At 37.4% G+C, this 19,998-nt stretch overlaps 1 protein-coding gene across 8 annotated transcripts in view; it reads left to right on the forward strand.

Moving 5' to 3' along the window:
* Positions 1-19,072, forward strand: part of bbx (BBX high mobility group box domain containing) — a 167,458-nt gene extending 148,386 nt beyond the window's left edge. For all 8 annotated transcript variants that reach the window (XM_062974853.1, XM_062974850.1, XM_062974851.1 and 5 more), the window contains 4 exons: positions 1,876-2,024; positions 4,251-4,370; positions 7,136-7,325; positions 13,903-19,072. In XM_062974853.1, coding sequence (XP_062830923.1) covers positions 1,876-2,024; positions 4,251-4,370; positions 7,136-7,325; positions 13,903-13,990 — 547 coding nt within the window. In that variant the 3' untranslated portion in view covers positions 13,991-19,072. The remainder of the gene's footprint in view (positions 1-1,875; positions 2,025-4,250; positions 4,371-7,135; positions 7,326-13,902) is intronic.
* Positions 19,073-19,998: the final 926 nt, after the last annotated feature.

Raw genomic sequence — 19,998 nt, forward strand, 5'->3', positions numbered from 1 at the left:
GAATAGTAGAGTTGGAAGAGACCTCATGGGCCATCCAGTCCAACCCCCTGCCAAGAAGCAGGAAATCGCATTCAAAGCACCCCCGACAGATGGCCATCCAGCCTCTGCTTAAAAGCCTCCAAGGAAGGAGCCTCCACCACAGAGAGTTCCACTGTTGAACAGCCCTCACAGTGAGGAAGTTCTTCCTGATGTTCAGGTGGAATCTCTTTTCCTGTAGTTTGAAGCCATTGTTCCGTGTCCTAGTCTTCAGGGCAGCAGAAAACAAGCTTGCTCCCTCCTCCCTATGACTTCCCTTCACGTATTTGTACATGGCTATCATGTCTCCTCTCAGCCTTCTCTTCTGCAGGCTAAACATGCCCAGCTCTTTAAGCCGCTCCTCATAGGGCTCGTTCTCCAGACCCTTAATCATTTTAGTCGCCCTCCTCTGGACGCTTTCCAGCTTGTCAACATCTCCCTGTCAACATAAGCCAGAAGTCCTTCATTTTGGTATGGATCGCTATTATTTGCAGTTTTGTGCATCCACACAAAGCCTGGGAACATTCCCCCTGTGGATATGGAGTCACATTACATTCTTCAACTAGATCTGATTTCAATCTATTGAGGATATAGAGATCCTGTTCTTTAAAATCAACAATCCACAGGGGAAGTGGAAGACTTCATATACACAGCTGCACACTGGATAAACATTTAGATAGTAATATAGAAACATTTGCATAAGAAATCCCAGCAGAATTAGATAGAGGTTGTAGATATATTACCTGATTGCTGGTGTGGGTTTTTTAAAAACTTCTGGATGTTATACTTTTGCTCAACTGATACAGTAGAACACAGTTTCTTTTATTTGAGTTAGAGTTGCTAATATACTTAATTCATTTAAACATAGTTAAAACACAAACAAATTTAAATCCTGAAACACTAAAACAATTTGAAACACATCAGTAAGGAAAGATAAACATACATGATACCAATTTGGTATCCACCTACTCTTCCTCAGCGAGTAGGCAATCAAATCAAAAATAAATAAAACGATTTAACTCTTTCTAGCCTTTTAATGTAGCCTGCTTTTAAGTATACTTCTTTTTGTAAATTAGATCTCAATTCCAAAACAAATGTCAAGGCATTTAAATTATAGGTGAGCAACATTTCCATCTTCTGTACTTGAAACGTTTGGTAAAGTTCTACCTTATTCTCAACTCAGTTGGAAGCATTGATAGTCTTCTTTCATTGTAGAGAAAAAGGGAAGCCATTCTGTAGTGTTTTGCCTTCATAATTTTACTGACGTTTTCTCTTTAAAGAACTAGCTTTTTTACTGTTTGCACATCAATGTCTTCGTTCCCAAAATGAGCATTACTCTACAAGAATATTTTAGAACCTTTGCAATCCAAAGGTATTAGATGCAGAGATTTGCATCTAATAGATTAATGATTCACTATTCCCGCTCCGGTGGGAAGGTAATGGCACTCCATGCAGTCATGCCGGCCACATGACCTTGGAGGTGTCTATGGACAACGCCGGCTCTTCGTCTTAGAAATGGAGATGAGCACCAACCTCCAGAGTCAGACATGACTGGACTTAACGTCAGGGGAAACCTTTACCTTTTATTTGCATTTACCATAACTTAATGATGAATTTTATTTTAAAGACAGTAAACTTTAAATTGTCTGTGGCTTTCCATGGAAGATCCATGAGTACTTCCGTACTGAGATATATAAAAGTCTCCTTCTATATACATAGGGTATTTTTGCTTCAAATATCATGTCAGAGAAAGGGCATAAAATACTTGAGCCTCATGAGAAACCATCATGCTAGTTGGGTGATATTCTTTCCATTTATTTTAATTTGTTCTGTGTTGATTTTCTGCCTTCTGTTCTTTAGCTTAGCAAAGCTGGAAGAAGAATTTGAGAAAAAGTTCAACAGCCTCCCGCAATTCAGTCCTGTCACATTTGACCGGAAGAGTGTATCTGTACCAAGAAAAAAGAAAAAAGTTGGAAACTACTCAGCAGACCAGCCAAAATCAAACAAAGGTAAGAGATCCTCTGCATTCACATTCAGTTTGTTTCAAACTCTGTGCAAGATCAGAAGACTGACACTCCATGTGGATGTAGCATTGTATATATTTATATATTCTTAATCTATAAATTTATTATTTATTTATTTATTTATTTACCATATTTATACCCCACCCTTATCACCCGGAGGCAACTCAGAGCGGCTCACATAAAAGCACAATTCGATGCCACACAAATATATATCCAACAAAATAAACATATATATTAAAACCAACTGCTAAAACATATAAGACATTAAAATTATTACAAATTATTAAAATTACGTAATCCAATATCATAATCCAAGGTCGTTCCAGTTATCATTGCACCATTCCGCATTCACTTATTGCACTGATAGTTTATCTGAAAGCTTTGTCCCACATGTATTCTTCAACATGTCAAAATTTTCACATGTTCTGTTCACTGCTTTTCCATTATTATCTCTAAAAGATGATGAGAGATTATTTTTTAATCTGGAAACCAGGGTTTCAGTTTAATTTCTGCATTGTTGATATTTAAAATGTCGTTGTATAAAGCTATCAATAATATCAATTATTATTTATTTTACTTAGTGAAAGGTATTTTAAGGGTTATTCTTTTAATTCAAGAGTAAGAAAGTACCAAGCCTTGACTTGGCTGTGTGATCTTTAAAAACTTTTATCTATCTCTCTGAGACATTACTTATGAATTATAAACAAAAAATGACTTATCTCATGTGGATAAAAGGATTCATCAACCAGCTCTGTAAACATTTCATGCACATGAAATGTGAATGCATGAAACATATATAAATACATCTGCACACACACACACATTTGTTGCAATCCAGCGAAAGGAAGTCACGATTATATTTCACTGCAGTCAGTGGAACTGGAGGTTACTTCACATTACAGCTCTGTAGAACAGCAGAAGCATTGCTTTCCATTTTGGCTAGAAGCAGAAAAGCAGCTTTGAAATTAATAGTAAGGTGCATTTTAGCACTGCGTGCCTGAGCCAGAAAGGACTATGCTTCGAATTTGTTCTGTTTTCCTGCCTCCTCCTCCTCCTCTGGAAAACATGCATCAGTAACATTTAGTTACACCTTCAAAGAATCCAATTTATTTCTGCAGCAGTAGCAATTGCCTTTTAAACAATGCCAGGTCCCCTCCTGCCTTAGTTTACACTTTCAAAATATGTTTTTATTTAATACAAAGAAGTAGATTTCTGACCTTTTTTGGTTTTGAGGAGTGGCCTGGACCAGAGTATTTTACTCCAGTACCTTTGGCACCTGCCTTACTACATCTCTAGAAAGTGATCAACTGCAGCAAGAATATATAACCTCATTATCTGTGTCAGCTCACTCCAGCCGCTTCCAAATGAACACAAGAGACTCGCTCTGTTATCACTGAAAACTTTACTGTAGGATACGTTGACATGCATAAAACCGAGATTGCTGGTCGGCTCATCAAGACTCCCTTATATACACTCCCCCCACATTCAAAGTAACAATTCCCGCCCAGAGAAAACCCCGTGCAATTCTTCCCGCTCAACACACCAGCCGTTTTCCTTCAGGGCCGGGAACCGCAGGTGCCTTATCAGCCTGTGATGTCAGCGTCCTTGATTTCTGGCGCCAGAGTACAGGCCCTGAAATCAGGGTCTTGACATAATTTCCTCCTCCCCAGAGTACAGGCCCTGAAATCAGGGTCCTGACATATCTGTATGCGTTTATCTAATTCCTTCCAGAGAATAGGCCACCAAAGTCAAGGTCAGTCAGCAATATAAAATATATGTTTGTGTTTTTAATTAGCTTCAGGAATTCTATGTGAAGCCTAGTTTAGACAAATTTCTGACCTCTTACATCAATATCAGGTATAAGAAGCATCACCAAAGATAATAAGGGTTCATCATATAGAGATTTTTACAACTATCTTTTCAGGCTTTTACTTTACTTTTACTTAGAATATCCCTAAGAATGTTTCTGCCATTATCTCATATATTCCTAGAATGGGAAAGGGAACATGTAGCCCTCCAATGTCGGATTACAGTTAGAATCAACAAGTGGAGTACTGTATCCATGTCCTAGTTGTATGCCAATGATTGTGCATGCTGGAGAAAACATAGCTATCTTTGGCTACCGTAGTAGCTCAAATGTTTCATTCCAATTGAGGCATAAAAAGGAGCCACAGAAGAGTAACAGTTATATGTCTTTTCTAAATGCCTCAGGGTCCCCAGCAACACAAGAACCTTTGGTTGGCAGCCAAAAGAGAAAAGCAAGGAAAACCAAGATCACACATCTAGTCCGGACTGCAGATGGTCGGGTCTCACCAGTAGGAGAGGTTTTGGGTAAGGAAATGACTGGATTTCTCTTGGTGATCCCAACATTTACTACATAATTGTTCACTTACTATAAAAATGTATATTCCACTCTGTATTCAAAGATCTCAGATTATCCAGCCCAATCAGTGTGCCAGCAAAATTTTGCAATATTGTGTTTACAGCAGAGTTTTGCATTATGAAGCCATGAATGAAGTTCAAATGACAGTTCAAACAGATAAAACTTTAAACAGAGAGTTGGGATGAAAATAATATTTGAAAAAAGGCTTTCTTGAATGTTGGGGGGACACGATGGCATGAATCCTGGATGCAGAAGTATTTTTAAATTTCACCTATAGTATATGAAAAATGTGTGCAAATGTGCAGAAAAAAATGGTTCTAAACAGTAAATGCAGGTTTTGGTGAAGAAACTGTATTTTTGTGCAGAATATGCGGCTTTCTGCATCAAAAATGTGCAATCTTTGCACAGAATAAGTCCCAAACTGTTAACTCTGCATTTTTGATGACTTTCAGTGAGGATAAAGAAAAATCACACAATCCTGTACAAATTAGGAAAGAGCAATTTTCAGATGTCCGTTTAGCTCAGAAATTCGGTCCTTCCATTTCGAAGTTGTCTCACCTGTGTTTTTGGTCTGTTTATTATTATTATTATTATTATTATTATTATTATTATTATTATTATTATTATTATTATTATTATTATTGAGCCCCCGGTACCTTGTGCTGGCAGGACTGCTGACCAAAAGGTCAGCAGTTTGAATCCGGGGAGCAGGGTGAGCTCCTGTCTGTCAGCTCCAGCTTCCCATGCGGGGACATGAGAGAAGCCTCCCACGGGATGGTAAAATATCTGGGCATTCCCTGGGCAACGCCCTTGCAGACAGCCAATTTTCTCATACCAGAAGCGACTTGCAGTTTCTCAAGTCGCTCCTGACATGAAAAAATTACTATTATTATTAAAATTTAGCAATTTGGCAACAAAACTTTAAAGACAGGAAGCTTCCCTAGAATTACATTTTAGGACATCTGGTTTACCCAAAAGCCTCAGCTCTTTTAAAGAGTTCTCTTGAAATAAACATGGCAAGAATTTACCTTATCTAAAAGAAAAAATCACCAGTATTATGGCATCCCTTCCTCCCTTCAGGCCTTAGAACTGACAGAAAACTAGCTCTTGAAAGATTTCCTAACTACCCAGAAGAGGTATTTTGAAATTTGCCAGCACTACATTGGAAGGCAAAGATCAATCCCCTTCCAATTTAACTGGTGTCCATTATTCCACCAAGGAAGGTGCATATTATTTCCTACTGAGAGATAGTTCATTCAACCTTACTTGCAATAAATGTGAAAGTCTTCTTTTCTAAAGTTTTTAAAGAGCAAGGAACAATAAGATAGTTTTACTTTTCACACTATGAAATTAGAGAGGATATCGAAAGTCAGAATTATATATAGTGTAATAAGAAAAAAATTAATGCCACGTTTTTGTTTTATTAATGTGTTTATTTCAACAAGTATTGTTCAGTTTTGGGGAGAAAATCCAAGCATGGAATCTGCAGGGAATAATGTATTCTATTAAATCAAGTGAAAAGGATTATGCAGAATGTTTTATTTTAAGTACACTTGTACAGGACCTGTTTATCTCCGCAATCGCCTCCTCCCCTATGAACCCACGTGGGTCCTAAGATCGGCTGGGGAGACCCTCCTCTCACTTCCGCTCCCGTCCCAAGCACGGTTGGTGGGAAAGAGGGAGAGGGCCTTCTCGGTGGTGGCTCCCCGACTCTGGACGCCCTCCCCAGGGAGATCAGACTGGCACCTACCCTGTCCTCCTTCCGCAAAGCTTTAAAAACATGGATGTTCTGATGTGCATTTGAGTAAGTGGTCCCATCAGACATTCAAACCATTTACAACTGTATTAGATACTGCACTTTATCACCATTCCCTTACCTTTGGGTTCAGTGTATATTGAGATTGCCTCTCTCCCCCTGTTCCGATCAGCCTTATATCTCAGGAGCCCCACCTAGAGTTTACTTATTTTACCTCGGAAAGTCCAGTTACTGTTGTTGTTGTTGTTGTTGTTGTTGTTGTTGTTGTTGTTGTCCAAGTTTTTAATTGTTGTTGATGTTGATTATGTTTTTATGTAATTATTATGTTTTAATGCACTGATCTGTACTTTAATCTGTTGTTGTTTGGGTTTGTCCCCATGTGAGCTGCCCCGAGTCCCTTCGGGGAGATGGAGGCGGGATACAAAAATAAAGTACTATAGTTATTATTATTATTATTATTATTATTATTATTATTATTATTATTATTATTATTGTAAAAACGTAGCATCACCATAAAGGTGATTGTTAGTCAGGAAAACCACTTGTATACAGACAAAATCTTCCCCCCTCAATATAAGACGTGTTTAGCTTCTTATATTGGTTCTTTTGGATTAGAATTCAAGTTGACCCCTGAAAAAGTCTTATTCTGTGCTCCACTGCATACTTCAATTAAGTAAACAACTATAAATGCAGGTTTTTTTGTACTTAGGGTAAGACTAATAGGCAAACGTTATATTGCAGGTAACACATTTGTTGAACCTCAATTTGAGGTACCTGGTTGCTTTTAAGGAATCTGACTTAGTTTTAAAGAAACCAACCAGTCTGATTCCTTGAAGGCAGAGTACTGCAACACCAACTCTTAGTTAAGAGGCTTGGAGGAATTGTTGCAGCTTTAGAAGTTCAACAAGCTGATACAATTGATAAGTTGTTTGTTTGTTTGTTTGGCTTCCATTCTAGAAGAGAAACCAGAGGAGCAGCTGCAAAGTAGCCTTCAGAAAGCAACAACAGACATTGACTTCAGTGAAGAATCCTTGCAAAACACCCAATTGGAAGAAGGTCATAGTATTACATCAGGCATGCCATCTGTATCTGCATTCTTTAGCCTAGCTGCTCTGGCAGAAGTGGCAGCAATGGAAAATGTGCACAGGTTAGTGAATACATGCTTTTTTTCCTCCTTTGTCTAAAAAGTGATCTTTCTTGTGACATCTGTATTTGCCATTGAAATTAAGCAGCCAGGTCAAACAGTCCTTACTTGAATTATCTGGAGCATTCTGGCTGAATACACTTAGCTTCTGCAGGTACAGCTGACTCTGGAATGCATCCAGTACAAGACTCTTTCACAGCTAATCACACAGATTACATCACCAACAAAGAAGGTGATGGTAAACATATTGTACTGCAGTAATTGCTTTCAAAATATACAAACATTAAAACAAAATTAAATATCAATTGTCTTAAAAAAATCCATAAAAACATATTCAAACCTAAAACCAAAGCACCCCCTGATTTGAGCTTAAAAACCTTCTTCTTGAAAAGCTTACTTGAATAAAAAGATTTTAGCCTGCCCTCAGAAGGACAATAGGGAGGAGGCTGTTCGAGCTTCCCTGGGCAGGGAGTTCTATACAACTGAACTATCATGGTAAAATTTGGTGTGTATATTTTCAGTGTATTTCTTTGTGTGAATTTCATGTATACATCTGATTTGGCAAAATGAGAGTGTGAGGAGACAGAAAATGCACATTTTGTTTAATTCTTGGTAGCAGGGTCCTGTGTTTGCTAGCCAAGCTATTAAGTATCAGTAATAAATATCCTTCTGAAACTGTGGAAAATACTGCACTCTATATTTTGACTATACTTGGACTGCAAGCGCATATAATAGACTCTCACTAAAGGACCTGGAGAGACCACAAACACTTCTGGGCTGGGGGATATTTTTTGGACCCGTAAATGAAACCATGGATAATCCTGTTGTACTGTATTGACATTGAAATTGTGGGATGAGCTTGAAAAACACCGTTTTAGGAAGGCTCTTCAGGAAGTCCAAATATACAGCAGACCCTGTTTTCAAGGAAGGTGGGAAAAGATATTTTTGATATGTAAGTACAGAACACAAAATTCTGGTTCGCATTCAGAATTCCGCCTCAGCATAAAGCTAATGTCTATGTTAAAGTAGAAGCTTGTACAGTAGAGTCTCACTTATCCAACATAAACGGGCCGGCAGAATGTTGGATAAGCAAAAATGTTGGATAATAAGGAGGGATTAAGGAAAAGCCTATTAAATGTCAAATTATGTTATGATTTTACAAATTAAGCATCTAAACATCATGTTTTACAACAAATCGACAAAAAAACAGTTCAATACACAGTAACATTATATAGTAATTACTGTATTTACTAATTAGCACCAAAACATTGCAATGTATCGAAAACATTGACTACTAAAAAATTGACTACTAATCAAGATAGAATTGCATAAAGTTAACTTACAGTAACAACATTGTCGGAAGTTAAATCCATAAAACGTTCAGTCCTTGCTGCCTACAGAAACAGCTGTGAATACAGATGGGAGGCAGACTGCATTGGATAATCCAGAATGTTGGATAAGCAAGCACTACTGTATTTATATTTAAAGAAAGGCTTTTTCAAATACTGTGCCTTAGTAATTTATTTTATGCATTTGTGGGATGTTATTGGTAGTAAAAATCCTATCCTAGTAATTTGTATTATAAGCGTCACCAGTTCCTTTTTAGCTCTTTACAATTCTGTCTGAAGTTAAAATCTCAAGCATGCTCTAACTCATTTATGCCAACAAAATGTTAATGTTTCCATTTCAAGATTTGAAACAGCACAGAGAATGCAAGGATTGCTTAAACTGGATATTGATTCATCTAAAGGAGATTGACATGAGACAGACACCAGACAGCTGAGTTTCTGAAGAAGTTAGCTATCAGTCCAAATAGACCCGAGGAAGATGCATAAATTAAAAACACTTGTGGTTAATGTTGCTGAGTGGAGGGGGAGCACCATATGTCTCATAGTAAAAGCCAGGCATTATAGTCCAAAGTAGAGATAAAAGTTACAAACAGGTGCATTGGAAAAGTCAGGGCCAAAGTAAAGATGCATGTTAACAATTAGGGATGGAGATCAGTCCTTGGGAATAGTATCCTACTTCCTAACATATGCTTCTAATTCCTTCCAGTGGGTTACCCTGTACTCAAGACTTATGCAAAAAAAACCTCCAACTATTTCTATCTGTTTAAAGATAGGCCCCTAGGACAAAAGCACACTCGTCATAGAATCAGAGTTGGAAGTGGTCTAATGGACCGTCAAGTCTTACCTCCTGCTGGATTTGGGTTTCCGGATTTAAAACTGTACCATGATGCCTGTGCCCTCGATTGGATCAGACCATGGATGAATCTTAACAAAGAAAAAATACTTACATTGGAGGGTCATGATCTGAGAGTGGGGTGGCATTCGTACACTTGGTACGAAAGAGAGAAAAAAGAGAAAAATTTTGGAAACCATTTTATTCGCTCCTCCCTATTACAAATTTGGCAAAAGTATAAAAAAAAATTCTATCTAAAGACACCACTATGGCTATCCACTATGGAAGCCAAACAAAGAAGACTCCTAGGTTGGTCTAACTGGCCTACATATAAGACTTTGTTGGTAAAAGGCTCGGAAACTCTGAAACCATATGAAGAGATAAAACAGAAGTTTGCGCATATCTCATGGCTGCATTACATGCAAATTAAGGAGGAATATAATAAAGATAAAGAGGTTGGGTTTTATCAAAGTGATCAATTTTGGGACAAAATTTTAGAATCAGAAAATAAGATAATCACAAAAATTTACAATAAATTACTGGAGTGGTCAACAGAGGAGGAAACAATAAAAAAGTGTATGATCAGATGGGCAGAAAATTTAAGAAGACCGATAATGCTGGCAGAATGGGAAACTATCTGGACCAAAAAACTAAAATACACTTATGCAATGGACTTAAAAGAAAATTGGCTAAAGATGTTCCACCGTTGGTATATCACACCAAAGAAATTAAATCAAATGTATAAGAATACCTCCAAAAATTGTTGGAAATGTGAGGACCAAGAGGGAAGTTTCTTCCATATGTGGTGGACATGCAAAAAGACGAAAATTTATTGGGAGAAGGTCCATAATATTTGCCAGGAAATTCTTAAAATCAATTTCCCCAGAAAAGCGGAGTACTATCTTCTGGGGATAACAGACCAATATATCCATTTAGAGCCTAATGACGATAAAATATTTACATATCTTACGACAGCCGCCAGAATTTGTCTTGCAAGAAGATGGAAACAAAATGAACTGCCGAACACAGAGGAATGGCTACAGAAAGTGAGAGAAATAAAAGATATGGACAAATTAACTTTTTTATTAAAGAGAAATACAGGGACCCCGATAAAATATACAGACTGGAGTAAAGTAGAAGAATATGAAAGGAAAAGCAAATGAAGATTCAATCTGAACGAGCAGAAGATTAACTTCTTCTGGGCATCCAACTTTCAAGTAACAGTCTATTGAAAGCAAAGAATCTGTGACACAGCCAACAGAAAGGCTATCATCCCTTTTATTTTTGAATGATTGCCTTAATTACGAAGGTGACTGAGGCTGATCTATAATGGCTTTGTATATATAGATCACCCTCTTTTTAAGGATTGGAGAATGGGAAACGCAAAGGCAAAGATGGAAGTCCTCTTTTTTTTTTTTTTCTCTCTTTTGTGGAGGGGGGTATTTTTTGATGGGTTTTCTTCTTTTTTTTTTTTTTTTTGTATTAACAGTCTTTAACTTTCTTCTCTACTATCCTAATCTTAATTTCTGCACTTTCTATATCAAAAAATGTTCTCACTCTTTCGATGTATTAAACTAATCTTCAATAAATATATATTAAAAAAATAATAATAATAATAAAAAAAAAGTCTTACCTCCTGCTCAGTGCTGGATTTCCAGCAAAAACATCCCTACTAATTAGCTGACCAGTCTCTTTATGAAGATGTACAGGCAAAGAGACCCCACTACTTCCTTAGACAATTGAGTTTCCATTGACGCATTACTCTTACTATCAAGAGCGTCTTTCTAATTTTTAATTGAGAACTTCTCTTCTGTGACATAAAAAGCATTAGGTCTGGGGCAGCAGAGAACAAATCTGCCCTCTCTCCTCTGTGACAGCCCTTGAGGTATATAAAGAGTGCCGTCGTGTCATTCTTCAATCATTCAAAATGCTTTGTGTTGTACTTTAGTAGTATTTCCCATCAGCTCTATACTCCATATGATCACAAGCCAATAGATGCAGGTAAATAGTTCATAAATAGTTCAGCATAGTTTACATTTTAGTGTTTTGTCTTTTCTTCATGCCAATTCAGATGCAACTAGACTGATTCTCCACCCCTACATCTGTCTGCATCTCCTTTGACCTTTAAAATTGATAACAGAGAAAAGACAGGGTGGCTGAGCTGTAGTGCAAAGTTTGCTGATGCATTTCTTCTGCCCACAGCATTCGGTTTCCTGTGTTAATTCACCAAAGCTAAGCATTACACTTCAAAGCAGCAATCTAGCCTTCATTTCCACCCTGCCTGAATATTCAGCAAATTGACATATACTAATCTCTAGTCAACCCAGCTATAAAGCCCTTGCCTCAGTACCTGTTCGGCATGCTGAGCAAGTTGTCCTGTTTAGGGGATGGGAGGGTGCTTCCTAAATAAGTAACTCCTTGGTAGGATTCACTGTCATTAATACATGAACATACACGATACTGCTGTGTCTATAACTGTAGGTAGAAATAATGAGATGAATGTACAACATGGAATTTTATTTTATGTGTGGAAAAGAACGTGTATTGTAAATTTGTACTGGGACTCCAAAATTGTGTTTCAAACCCTAATGATAATGTCAAAGCAATTCGTTTTGAATCAAGTCTTCTATTCTGGCTGGCATTCATTTGTGGGGGATTCTCTCAATTTTTCAGCTGTGCTAGATGTTTTCTAATTGCAGTATAACCATACGCTTGTAAAAGGTAAACATACAAAGAAAGCAGTGGATGAGCCAATTAGAAACATGACTGGAGCTATTGTGGAAATATGGGTGGATCTGCAGGGCTTCTCTGAAGTGTTCAGAGAAGGAAGGAGATCTTTGTACACCAGTGTCCACCTTCCCCCCGCCCCCAGCAAATCCTGAAAAAGTTATCTCAGTAGTTTCTCAAGAGAATTTGCAGTTGGTCTGATAAAGGCATACCCTAGTCTTCAGAACATTCTGTGTCTTTTCTTTTCAAGGAATGTAGGAGTATTTCCATTTTTAATCACACGGAGCCTGTCTCTTGATAGGAAACAAGCTTATTGCTTCCCAAAATGCATGAAGTTGCAACCTAGCGAATACATGACACTCCAGACATTTTACCCAGCCCAAACATTCATGTTAAACAATGGTGATCTTATCACCAACCTTTAAAATAGAAGCTTAGTGAGCCTTCTCTTCTACCTCCAAAGACAGAATGTGAGTCACTAGAGCTGATAACTTGAAAGGGGAAGGGATATTATTACAAAGTAAAGGGAAATTAAAAATGCATCTTTCTAGGAAACATAAGAGGGTGAGCCTTCATCTTTTTTAACCACAATGGATGGAACTTGCATTAATTTACATTCATCAGAAGCCCTGGCTTTTCCACTCCCTGGTTTTAGGAAAATAGCAGCAGTCTTGAGCAGTTCGGTTGCTACTTACTGAATATTTTAGGAGACAATGGAATGAAAGAGTGTAGAAAAGATGGTCCCCTGATTGTATCAACTGCTTTACAATATGCTGCATCTGAACCTGTTTCTGGCTTTCTTCAAAATAAAAGTAAAAACAATGAGAGACACCTGACAAAACATGATGTAAAGAAAAGACAAAATTCTCAATATCTAAGAATGGCTTTATCCCAAGGACTAGCCTGATAATCTTCAAAGGGTGTTTAAGAAAAAAGGAGGAGTGAGACATTGCTTATACATTCTCTCTTTATTTCAGTAATTATAAATGGGACATAAACAACTTACATGTGAAGTAAAATCTATGATAAATGATAACTAAGCTAATTAGAGCTATGTACTAGACATATGCGCAAAATTCGTTCTTACCGTTTCTTTCGTGTCTTCCATTTCTTCAGAAGCACAAAAAAGGGGACCCCTCCCACACGAAAATCTGCTTAACATGAAAGTTTGCTTTCATGTGCATCTGAACTTGTCTCCTTTCTTTTTGCAGGCCTGCATGCATGCTCTGCCACACACACTCTCAGAGAGTGTGTTGGGGTGTGTGTGGTGGAGCGTGCAGGCAGGCCCGAAAAGCGCATGCGCCTGCCAGTGCCTACAGCTGAGTGCCTCTTACTCTAGAGTAGAAACAACAGGTGCCAGGTATGAAGAACACACATCAAGAAGGGGAGCCAGAGGGTGTGAAGCCCCCCCCCCCTCCCAATAATGGTCTGATTTTCAGGCCCCGAAATGAAAGAACTGAAAACAACCCTCCCAATTTCAGGAGGCTTACAAAAAGCAGATTGGGGGCCCCAACAAAAGCTGGGACATGAAATAGGATAAGGTTTCCCCTGAATACACATGCTTACATGTACTTGTAAAGCAGGACTCTTTTTATACTTATACTTATAAAAAGTTATATTTAAAAACCACTGGCAAGGGTTTTAAAACATTTCATTTGTTCTTCCTTCGCAGGAATCAGAGGACGACACCTCTCCCATGTGATGGACAGCCAAAAGAAATGTCTCAGGCTCCAGTGCTTATTTCCTGCGCTGACCAATGAAGCTCTACCCTATTGTAAAACATTGTGCTTTTCCTAATATCCTAGCCTTGTCTTTACCAATGGATGCTAGTCAGTCCATGTAACAGAGGAATCGGTAGACTGGAAATGAGTGATTTGTGTTCAGTGGCACAGATTTACTGATACCTTGGGATGTTCCCCTCCAATCTGGGGCCCAAAATCTACTCTAAGGGTGATGTTATTGCTCTGTTAAGGGACAGAAATGAAAATATGGAGCTTGGTTTTCTATTGAAGGTTTTTAAAAGTGGTAAACATATAGTTACATGGAGGTGGCAGACTTTACTGTAGCTCACATAGCATTGGTTTTATCAATCAGAGTTTGGAAAGTAGTTTCATATAATAACTAGCTACTCTAAAGAAAAATATAAAAGAGGAGGTGGGACGGATGAGAAACTGATGCACTGCACTAGTTACTAGATATTCTTAGCCCTTTTTGTACATGAAGATTTAAGTTCTGAGATGGTTTATATAATACGTTATGCTTGCATTTATATTTTAGAGTGAATTTTAAGGACCTGTTCGGAGAATCCAAGAAAGCATGGGCAGGTGTACTATTGTTAGCGATGTACGTACCGTCGTATGGCCCAGGAGTTCTGCACTTTTTTGTATTTGCCACCATGGGGGTAGAGTTTATTGGCAAAAGATATAGACAGGCTTTATTTTGCTTGGTTTTTTAAAAACTTAAGCATAAATAATGAGTATGATTTTCATTTGAAAGAAAGGTTTGGCATATTGATAAGGACAATACTACAGATTGCTGATTTGTCTTTCAAATCTTGGAGGGTTCATTTATTTTTGGATAAAGGTCTAAAGTAACTACATGGAAACTAAAGCAGTGAAAGGGGTTGGGAAGGGGGATACTATTAATATGTTGTTCAGAAGTGACCTTAGTATTACTTCACTCCTTGGGGGAAAAGCAACCTTTTCAATTGACATGCACACTGATGTAAATATTTTGCATTTGACAGACACTGGAATTGTCATAAATACTATGCACAGTCTAAATGGGCTTCATTGGTTGTATGAAGTGCCAGTGCTAGTTTGGGAGGATAAAGTGCTGAGTGTCACATTAGTAAAAGATGAAGGTGAAATGATATTACAGAAAATAGGCTGTCAAAGAGACCATTTTCCAGTAAATGTTCTTTGTCTTGATTCTACGTTGTATCTTACTCCCATGCACACATCTCATGCCAGGGCAGATTCCAGCTATTTTTTTAAATAGCCTTTTCCTTCTGCTTCTTAACCACACAGTGATCTCAGTTGCCAGTCATCTGACACAGCACACATGGAGCAACTGAGAGTGTTGTTGCTCCTTGTCTTTTCCAAGTCACAATCCCACTAATCTGACGCTTGATCTCAAAGAACCGATTGGTGGGATTTTCACTTAAATCCCCATTTTTTGCATCCGGGAGGGCAACTGTGTACACAGCAGCACCTGTTTGTATACACAGTTCCTCCTACAGCTAAGGAAACACAAATGGAAACCTGCTTCCATACACTTAGAGCCCCTGGCTGGATCGGGGCAATGTTGTTCCATCAGCAAAAGATGAATTTATTATTATTATCATTAGAATTTGACATTAAAGTACACATTTAACACAGGGTACTTCTTCCACAGCACAAGATGTTTCCCTACTTGTTTTGCATCATAGCACAAAGACTTAACCAAATGCTATTGACCAGACCCCAGCAATAATTTTCTATAAGTCGTCTTGTCTCTGGTGGAATTTTGTGATAGCGTTCAGTTCAGCGAGACCTTTTTTATTGATTCGGTCTCTATATGATGAGAGTTTACACAATTTTATCAGGCTTTCATAATTTATACTTGACAGAATTGATAAAGGATGTGTATTTTGGGTTTGTTTTGGTTTTTGGTTTTTTTGTAATTGGATTTAATAGCCATATGAAAAGTGACTCTTAAAACCTGCTTGGCTTAGCCTTTAATTGTTGTAATCAATGCATGTCTTTCAGTGTCTGTGTCAAACAACCTCAGACAAGTCACCCACACTAATAATTGACAGTAATTGAAAGGAAAGTGTCATTTCAACCCATGTAAAAATCAGAGACTTACTGAAAGTTGCAAAAGTTGAAGAAGTGGAAGAAAGAAAAAACACAACTTCAACATGAATGAGAAAGTTGCATACTTTTAGAAAATTCAGGTAGAAAAATCTTCCACATGCTTCAGGAGCATGCCATACAACTTTAATAATTCAATTTTGTTAAAATTTTCTAAATTATTATAAAAGAAAATGCTGCCATCATGCCATATTGTAGTGGTTTTGGATGCGTAAGCCCATGTATTAGCTGTGGTGCAGACATTTAAGTAGCTGAAATCCAAATACCTTATAGTTCAGTTTCTTCATCTTAACAGTGGTACTCCCATACAACGTTTTATTGAATTAAGTACCACCAGCCTTCTGCCATTTAAAATTTCAATATTGTTTCTAAAATGCATCTTTATATGAATGGTACCTTTTTAAAATATGCATACAGTTAGTTTTTAATTAATACCTAATACCTTGATTATCCTTCTTTCCTAAATCTCAATCACTATCCCTTAAACGAGGGACTGGATTTGGATCAACTTACTGACTATGAGTGTTTTCTGATGCTTGTAAACTTTTCTGTAGATATGCTTAATTTTTAAGCAACTAGGCACTGAGAGTAGCAGAAACCCTGCAAGGCGTTATATTATGCCGGGAGCGCAATTCACTTGGAAATTGTTCTGCACAAACCCCATGGGAATGTGCATTATTGCAGTTTTTTGCACAGATCCCATTTTTTTCAGTGGGGTTTCTTCAAGATAATCTCCAGATCGATTGTGCATTCTAGCTCTTCCCTTCCTTTCCTTGGTTCTCTAAATGATGTCTTGATTTCAGTAGAGATAATTGCTGAAATTGTTAGAATGGGTATCCCTAACGTCAGATAGAAAGATAAACTGTTAGCATAAAAAATCAATCCAACAATGTACTGTTTAAATGTTTATTTGTTTCTGTTTTTAATTTTCATTATTTTGTGTTTTTCCAAAAATGAATTTCTGTGGCATGTATTTTGATATACCAGCAATGTCGCCCTTCCATTTATATCCACGAATTCTTGTAGAGAGAGCAATGTTGCACCTTAATTATTTCAAAGAAACCAAAATATTATGTTACCTGCTTTAGTGTTTTTTCCTATATTGTTGTATTATAGTTTACCAAACCCATTCTAACTGAGCAAACGCTACCAGTATTTATGCATTTAGCAATATTCTCTAGATTTGAACCTGTGTATGTCTTTTTTTACAAGAAATTTAAATAAGATAAATTATTCTTACCCTCTTCTATGGTTTCTTAATGAAAGTGAGGATATATTTCTCAAGTGTAAAATTTAGCACTGTCCCATTTCTTTTGTTTTTGTTTATTTATTTAGTGACCTTTGATATTTCATATAGTTTTGAGGTATACACAGAGTAGCTGATACCGCAAGCATAGAATCAGCTGGGAGAAGAATACTGTAATGTCATGTTCATGTAATTGTGTTAGTACTGTATTAGATGATGTGGTGGGAGGGAAATTCTGCAAAATAGTTAACATGTACATTTGATTTTGATTTTCCTGTTAGGGTGTTTTCCAGAAACAAGACCAAAACTGATGTAAATTCTTGTGGAGCTGATATCATGCTGTTGTATTTATGACAGTATATTTCCCAGGATTGTACTGTGATTCCAGAAATAGGATATATTTATTTAAAGATGATATAGTGTGCTTTTTTACTAATACATTATCTCAGAGTTATGAGCCAAGGAGTTCATTCTTCGCTTCACTGTCAAGCTTACAGTTCAGTTGCTAGCTTTCAGAATTGACTTTAGAAATATTGTATAATTCAGACAAGCAGCAGGGTATGTTAGTCTCCAGGTCTTTTTTTTTTTAATTTGATAGTGGATTTGCTACTTCTGAATAACACAAGTAGCATACAGGTAGCTGCTAATTACCTGAGAGTTGCTTGCTCTGTTCACTTGCAAACCTTGCAAGAGTTATACACTGCCACACAAGGGAAAATATAGTACAAAGATTTTGCCTTTCAAAATGTTCTATTTCTAAGGGTTGATTCAGCCAATATTTAAATGTAGTCATTGGGGAGGGGAAGTTACGTTTATTTTGGCCTTTCTACAGATATCTACAAAAATATTTTTCAATGTGTTTCTACCATCCACAGCAGGAAGAGTAGAGTGAAAACATACACTGAGGCCCTATCTACACTGCCACATAATCAGTTTACAACTGCTCTATATGGTCAGTGTAGAATCATATAATGCAGTTCAGTGCAGCTAAACTGCATTATATGAGTCTATACTGACCATATAATGCAGAATAGATGGCGTCTAGATTCATCTGTGTGGGCTAATGGGGGATTCCATAAATGTAGCCAAGATTGTATACATCTTTCTACATGTGCAGGTCTTTAGATAAGTCCGAGACTCACAGATAATCCTGCTGTATGTCTAGCTGGTACAGACCTTGTGTGGAGTTTCCAATGAAAATCTGAGGGTACCAACATGATGAATATAGTACATTATGATTGCGGTTCACTATGCAGTGGATGTTCAACTGGGTTACATAGAAGAGGTTGTAGGTATGTGGTTTTCTTAATGAATAATGGGAACACTTTCTTTTCCACACTGGTCCCATTTAGACAGCTATCGTTGGGTTCCTATGTTGTTTTTTCAGTCATCCATGAAAGGAGGGGAAAGTGAGTGGGGGTCCTTGGTTGAATCTACCTTTAGTATGGAGCATTAGAATGACACAATTTTTCATGAATGTGTCATGTTTAGCAGCTGTAAGAAAAGTTTGTGTGCTGAAAACAGTAGGGAACTGAGTTAATCAAAAAGACAGAATTTTTATTGCCTCATGATTTCAGTGTGGTGTGGGGGAGGGTTTCTTATTCTGTGAAGGAAAAATGTGGTGAAGACTATAATGATTGTTGGGTTTGCCTTGTACTTTTGTGTATTTATGCCTCTCAGCTGCTCTCTGTTCTACAACTAATTCTAATAATGCTACCTCTATTAAAGGCTACTGCAGTTGATTTCCATTTGTTTTCAAAATTCCTCATGAAGTCTTCTCAAGCTAATGAGTATTTCATTTGGATTACACTCCATTGCATTTTTATTTCCTAGGAGGAGGAATTCTTTACAAAGGACAATGTAAATCCCCACACAGATATTCATAGTATTCATACTATTGCTACCTAATGACTGTAGCATTTGTCTGGTTTTAATGAGGCATGAGTTTTCTTCTATATACATGATAATAGGTGTTGCTTTTAAAATGTTTGCAGTCTGATGCGGACACACAAACATGCATGCATGCATCCTTCCATAGGCTCAGAAGAGAAATGTTCAGTCTCTGCAAAAAAAGTAACGAAATTGAGTATTTATTTTCTCTTTGAAGAAACTAGAGCAGTACCTCCAGATGCAAAATTCTATGCAAACAACTGGACTTTGATACCCATGACTCTATCATATGAAATCATAACCAGAGCATATAATCATAACTTTCTTTACTATCACGAGCTGTTCTTGGTCTGCACATGGTATAAAAACATGGTCTGTTCTAATTGCTCTTTGTTTTTCTTTGTTGTGGACCGAGATGCTAACTTGAAGAGCTCTTGAATCTGTCATATTGTTGTATTCCCCCACTTATGTACAAATTTGGCATCTGCCCATTTCACAACATAACACATTTCAGTAAGCTGTAAAGCGGGACACAGAGGTCATGTTTCTCAGTTCATGAGAAATGAAACCAAGTTTGTTCTTCTCAGTTTTGCCCAAATCTTAAATATGTGCTTAACACTAACAGAGGGCATTCACAACACATCTGGCTTGTTGGCCTGTATGTTTTTGCTCCTAAATTTTATGGACAACACTCCAGATAGTAATGCTTTGATATAGTAATATAAGTTATAAAGTCATATTCAAATGCGTTAACCTGTGCTCTTCTAAGTAAGAATAA

Source organism: Anolis carolinensis, chromosome 3, assembly GCF_035594765.1.
Source record: "Anolis carolinensis isolate JA03-04 chromosome 3, rAnoCar3.1.pri, whole genome shotgun sequence".
NCBI classification, from domain to species: Eukaryota; Metazoa; Chordata; class Lepidosauria; order Squamata; family Dactyloidae; genus Anolis; species Anolis carolinensis.